This window comes from Teleopsis dalmanni, chromosome 1, assembly GCF_002237135.1.
Source record: "Teleopsis dalmanni isolate 2A chromosome 1, ASM223713v2, whole genome shotgun sequence".
Lineage (NCBI taxonomy): Eukaryota > Metazoa > Arthropoda > Insecta > Diptera > Diopsidae > Teleopsis > Teleopsis dalmanni.
In genome coordinates this window covers 77,693,536-77,700,431 of record NC_051846.1, presented here as the reverse complement: position 1 = coordinate 77,700,431, position 6,896 = coordinate 77,693,536, and the positions used below count along the sequence as shown (strand labels likewise).

At 33.1% G+C, this 6,896-nt stretch overlaps 1 protein-coding gene across 1 annotated transcript; it reads left to right on the top strand.

Moving 5' to 3' along the window:
• Positions 1-1,811: 1,811 nt before the first annotated feature.
• LOC119685542 lies at positions 1,812-3,192 on the top strand. The gene is made up of 2 exons (XM_038099856.1): positions 1,812-2,688; positions 2,792-3,192. The coding sequence occupies exons 1-2, from the start codon at positions 1,812-1,814 to the stop codon at positions 3,190-3,192; spliced, it is 1,278 nt and encodes a 425-aa protein (XP_037955784.1).
• The last annotated feature ends 3,704 nt before the right edge of the window (positions 3,193-6,896 follow it).

Here is a 6,896-nt window from a genome sequence, read left to right as displayed (position 1 = left end):
TTTATACACGTAAAAACAAAACAAACTCCGACAATAACAAATCAACAAAACACGCCAGCACCAGTTTTTTATTTTTATGAAATATTTTTGTCACATTTGGTTTTGAATAATATTAAATATTCATTCAATTCATAATATGTATCTAATGTACCTTGTTTTAAATGATTAAAATACTTTATTTTAAAAAATAAAGTGCTAATTAAAAATTGGTAATTACAAACAAACTCGGAACTAAGCGTAGTAAGTAAACAAAACCGCGGCGAAATAAAAAGAAGAGGAAAAACATGCAAACATGAAAAGACACAAGAAATACAAAATATAACACAAAAAGTTCGACTTCACGGCGAAGTTAACAACAGCAATTAATACCGGTGCGCTACACCAAAAAGCTCCGGTATGTTCGGTATAAAAGAAGGAACATTTGATATGATAGAGGACTTGGTTTTTGACTAGTGAAGAAGCAAGTACTCTGGCTCATTCGGCCTTCTGGTAAATTTTACCAAGGACTTAAATTTTCACTCATACAAAGACAAGTACACTGGCACATTTTGCCAAAACCTGGTTCCTTCAGCCAAATGTAGTTAGAAATTATTCTTGTCATATGTTTTACTTTTGAATTTTTTGTTTTAACCTGGCTCATTCGGCCAAATGATTATTTTCCACAGCACAGAGTAACCGGTTTTTTTACAACAGAGAAGGGGAACCCAGGACATCACGCTGTCCTGCCAGGAGTCTTTTAGGAAAACGAACCGAATCTAAAAGTAAAAAAACCTCGTCAACGAGTAATACAGTGAGCAGAAAACGTAAATCTACATTAAGGTCATAGTCACCCACAGCAGTAATAATTTCTGTGTGCCCGTCGTCACGGTGATGCACATTTTTTTTCTTTAGTTATTAAAAAAAGGAATACTTTAATTGAATTATAATTTATCATATGCTGAATAGTTTATTCATCAATTATTTAATTACACTTTGTTATAAGTTTCTTTTATGAAGTAAATAAAATATATAATTAACATATATAATCAACGTTCTTTTCTTCTAAAACTACGTCTCAGCAAAAATATAAATATATTGTCTCGACTCTGGACGACGGCTGAGAACACCCCAGCAAAAACTAAAGATTTTTGAACGTCACCCAAAAGTGACTTGAAAGTGTTTTTGAAAAACGTAAGTCGCGTTTGTGGTGCGCTCCGTGATTTTCGAAGTAGAACTTAGGAAAAAACTGACATTAAATACGGAAGTATCGCAAATATAATATAACTAGTCAAAGAACTCACCGAAAGTGGCGAATATCGCGCCCGCGGGGTTATATTATTAATTAATTAAATTCTAATTGTTCCGACCGGCAAAACAAAAGCATTTACTTTGCAAAGAAAAGAAATAAAAACAATTTTCGTCCGATATTTACATATTTAATAATTTATTACACTCACACTACAATCAGCTGATCTAGACAGCGTAGTGTTGCAAAACTACCAAACTTTTGCACAATGCGTTTAATTTTACATCGTGTAAAAAATTATATTGTGTAATTCAACTTGTGAACTTTTGTATGCAACATTAATAGCGCGGTTGTAAGTTGTGTTTTAAAAGATTAGCTAAACAGGTAAATATTTATTTATTATTACTGAAAATAATTCTGATTTTTGCGCGCCTGGCCAGTGATTTGGCTGTAAAATTGGAAGAAATTATTTTGAATTAAAAATACACATTCTACACTGCACTGTATTATCGACTTTAAATTGGGCCTAAAAGTAAATTACAATTATGGCACCTTCACCTGGAAAAAGCAAACAAAACAAAGCATCATGCGTGACTCTTTATTAGGAAGACAGAGATCGAACTCAGCTTGCGAAAGTTCAAAACTCGGTGATTCTACTCCAACCTTTAATAAGATAAGCGAGCCAGAAATAAAAGATCTTCAACAAAAAGTAATTGATTTGCAAGTATTATGCCAACAACTTAAAAAAGAAAATGAACGTCTTAAAACGGAAAATGCCAATTTGAAAACAGAGAAAGATTCAAATTCATTACCAACTAGTTGTTCGGTGGAGAAATCCCAAGAATATGTAACAGATGAAGAGGAGCTAGCAAAAGAGACGGATTGGATATTAAAGAAATCTAGACCCAATAAAAAACGTAGAGCAGAATCCTCACCTGAGGTAATCACTCAAGCCAAAAATGTTGAAAAAACTGAACCCAATAAAAGAAGTGAGCTACGCCCGCCTCCAATAGTGATTTCAAATGTTAATCAATATCAAGAACTGCAAAGTACTATTGAAAAAAATGTCAAAAACAAATTTTCAATACGATTACTTGGAAATGGTACTCAAAAAATCAATGTTTTTGATGGAGATGATTACAGATCTGTCACTAAAAGTCTCTCAAATTCAAACTTCAACTGGTTTTCGTACGAAAATAAGCAGATACGACCCATCAGAGTCATTGTAAAAAATTTGCATCATTCATGTGAAGAAGAAAGTATTGTTAGCGATTTGCAACAACAGGGCTTCAACGCATTGAGTGCTAAAAATAAACTTAAACAAAAAACAAAAGAACCATTAGACATATTTCTTCTAACGTTTGAACATAATGAAGACATCAATAAAATATTCGGAATAAAACATATTCTGCACTCAATAGTCAAAATCGAAGCTGTCAAGTCTCCCAAACTTATACCACAGTGTAAAAGCTGCCTGGGGTTTGGTCACACTAAGAATTATTGTAATAGGATACCGAGATGTGTTAAATACACAGGCAATTCACCTTACTATTAATTGCATAAAAGATGCTAACGAACAGCCAAAGTGTTGCAACTGTGGTGAAAACCATCCTGCGAACTACAGAGGGTGTGTTGCAGCTATTGAGCTGGAAAAAATTAGAAATAAACGAATAAGTAACCAGGAACAGAATAAAGAACTGCTTAGCAAACCAAAACCACTTTCCACACATACTACAAATAAAAAGCAAAATGTATCTTATGCACAAGCAGTTAAGAGTAATGGTAAAGTTAGCTATGCGAGCAATATGGAGCCAATAGCCACTTCTAGTACGAATAAACAAAATGAAGATGTACTCACACAAATCCTGCATAAACTTCAAAAGCAGGAGGTAGTAGCTAACGCAATACAAGTCCGACTAACTAAGCTAGAACAAAAACTCAACGAAAATTCAAAAAATAAAAAATGAAAAATTGCTTAACAATTATGACATGGAATGCGAACGGTCTGTTAAAACACCAAGAAGAATTAGAAATATTACTTAACATGGAACAAATCGATGTTTGCCTTGTGTCCGAAACACATTTTACTACACACTCTTTTATAGCATTCAAGAATTATTTCATATATCACACTATACATCCAGATAACTGTGCGAGAGGAGGAAGTGCTGTAATTATTCGAAAAAGCATAGATCATTATGAAGAAAACAAATGTAGTACTCAAATGTTTCAAACAACAACTGTCACTGTAAAAACAAATAATCAGCCTTTGTCAATAACTGCTATTTACAGTCCCCCAAGGCATACCATTACAGCAGAGGAATATAAACAGCTAATAGGAAGACACAAATTCAAGTTTATTGTAGGTGGAGATTTCAATGCAAAACACACTCATTGGGGCTCACGGATCACAACAACAAAGGGAAGAGAACTGTATAAGGCTGCAATAGAAACCGGATGCGAATTCATTTCAGCAGGAAAACCAACTTACTGGCCGACCGATCCAAATAAATTGCCTGATCTTATAGATTTCTTTCTCACTAAAAAAATATCATCAAATTACATGGAAATTAAACAAGGTTTAGATCTGTACTCCGACCATTCGCCAATATATTTAACTTTAAGTGATACAATCATAACGAAAAATCACGGTCCATACCTAACTAATAAATCTACAGATTGGAGCCTTTTTAAAGTGTTACTTGAAGACAGTGTAAACCTCTCAACTCCACTGAGCACTTGTGATGAACTTGAAAGAGACTATGATCAATTCATTAAGCAAATTCAAAGAGCGGCTTGGAGCAGTACTCCTGAATATAAAAGGAAAACTGTAGGGGAGAACTATCCAAGGGAAATTATGAGTCTAATAAAAGAAAAAAGGAAACTAAGGAAAAGATGGCATCAAACCCGATCTCCTTTAGATAAGAGCAGGCTTAATGAAGCTACTAAACGTTTAAAAGCTGAGATTCGTCTCATCAAAAATGAGTCAGTTAAATTATAAGTTAATTATATTTCATCACTTGGAGCTGACAAAAAATCAGAATACTCATTGTGGAAATCGACAAAATACTTAAAGAAACCCATTACCTACACACCAACATTTAAAGACAGCAATGGTAAATGGGCTAGAAGCAATGAGGAAAAAACCGAAGCTTTCGCAAATAACCTGACAAAAATATTTCAGCCTAATGATGTACAGTGTGAGGAATTACTGACTGCCACAGAGAGTAGAAATCAGCAAATCGATCGAATAACAAAACGCGAATTAAAATCAGCAATAAAAGATTTGAAATATAAAAAGGCGCCTGGCTTTGACCTTATAACATCCGAAGTTTTAAAACAGTTACCCGATAAAGCTGTTAACAAATTATTAATGCAATTCAATGCAACAATAAATTTAAAATATATTCCTAGCCTATGGAAAATCGCAGAAGTAAAAATGATTCCAAAAGCAGGCAAGCCGCTAGAATGCATATCGTCATGTAGACCAATTTCAATTTTACCAACTATTTCGAAGCTCTTTGAAAAGCTATTCTACAAGAGACTAATGCCTATAATAGAATCCGAAAAGCTAATACCAAACCATCAATTTGGTTTTCGTGGTAAGCATTCAACTATAGATCAAGTACACCGCATTGTCGATGAAATTGAAAGGGCTATTGAAGGTAAAAAAGTGTGTTCTGTTCAGAGGCGAGGCGTCGAATGGTTCAGAGTGTTCACTGAACACCTTAACAAAGCTTCCTTTTTAGATTTTTTTTATTGGTAAATAATTCGCTATATTGCTACTTAACATTTTTTATAATAGCTTTTCCAAACAGATTAACATAAACACAAAACGTAGAATACAAACAAAATCTCACATATGTTAGATACACCCAACATTGCTTATAATTAATAAAAAAGAAAACACATTCCTCTTGAAATATACTAAGGTTCAGAAAAAAACTGCACCGCGTTGCTTACAAAGCATGCAAATGAAATAACATTCACATTGGGACTATGTTCAATATTGAATACACAACACAAAACATACAAACAAATATATGTACGTAAAATAATCTTAACTCTTAGATTAATGCGTGCAAGCGGTTCAATATGTTATGCAAAGTAAATACAAAAGAGAAAAGAAATGACTGAGCGAAAATCGCTTTACATTTGACGAGAGGTTCATTCCATTAAACTGAACCAAAAGTTTATACAAAGCGTGCAAATACAATCAAAGTCACGGTTGCTGTTTTATATGGGCAAATGGTTCAGTAAAAAAACTGAACCGGGCATTGTAAATACAAAGTAAAAGAGTAAATGAATGCATGAGAGTTTCTTACTCTTATGTAGAGGTTGGAAATAAATCAAAACAAAGTCATTATTGCAATTTTATATTAGCAAATAGTAAAAGTAAAGAAAGAAATTAAAGAAATTTGAAGTGAAAAATAATATTTAGAAATGGATAAATGTGTGATTAAAGATTTGATTAAAAGATTTTAATCCATAAAATGAATAAACCAACTCCAGATATGAAGAATTTGATACCTGTTGTAAAAATGTCGAAATCTATGGTAAGTCGTCGTTTTCCTACAGCTACAGCTTTATGGTAAATAAAAACCAGTGGATCACATGCTGCGAACATTTAAATAAATTGTTTTGTTGGTTTTGTACGCTATTTGCTTGTGGAAAGGACAAAACTTAGAAGTAGGGGGAATACGTTATAGTTGGAATTCTGTTTTGATTAAATTGTGAACACCTTGCCACAAAACTGACGCCTCGCTACTGATTGTAGGTACGTAAAGAAAGAATATAGTGAAATAACATATTTTTGTATCAGAGTAGATATAAATATATACAACTATATGTATAAAAATTATTTTTATTAGTTACTTATTTGAACTCAACTGAAATTTAATAATAATATTTTGAAGAATCAACTTTGAGGAATATGTTTTTGACATTATAATTTGTTTTAGGTATTTATAAATATTTTAAGTTATTGGTAAGAATCAATATCCAAATTACAAACAGCTACAGATTCGTTAGACAATTGGACAAAAAGATGGTGTATCAAACTGAATTCTGCTAAATCGGTTCATGTAGATTTTACAATTAAAAATATACAGTACTTTCCTATTTCGATTCAAGGTACTCAGATACCATATGCCAACACTGCAAAATATCTTGGCATAACGTTGGACGCAAAACTACGATGGAAGGAACACATAAAAAAGAAAACTTGGATATGAAGTTGCGAAAAATGGATTGGCTGATTGCCCGCAAGTCCACACTATCTATGCCAAACAAGATTCTGCTATACAATTAAATTTTAAAACCTGTATGATCGTATGGCGCTGAACTATGGGGGAGCGCTAGCCAAAGTAACGTCGAAATAATCCAACGTTTCCAGAACAAGGTTCTACGGAACATTTTAAAAGCGTCATGGTACATTAGGAACAGCGATATACACCGATATAAAAAATAAGAAAGAGAGCAACAAGTCACAAACTGAGATTGCAGCAACATGTTAACACAGAAGCTGTTAACATCATAACCTCGCATGGACGACCAAGATGACTAAAACGGCGAAATGTCGCCGACATGGCATTGAATTAGAATGTTAAGTAATTTCTGTAGAAAATTGCTTATTTATATATATATAGTATTGATCAGATTCAAGCTACTC

What these genes read in the sequence shown, in the direction of transcription:
- LOC119685542 (XM_038099856.1), top strand. Translation starts at nt 1,812, where the DNA reads ATGCGTGACTCTTTATTAGGAAGACAGAGATCGAACTCAGCTTGCGAA. An exon ending in TCCCAAACTTATACCACAGT is followed by an intron (nt 2,689 to 2,791) that starts GTAAAAGCTGCC and finishes ATTGCATAAAAG; the next exon opens with ATGCTAACGAACAGCCAAAG.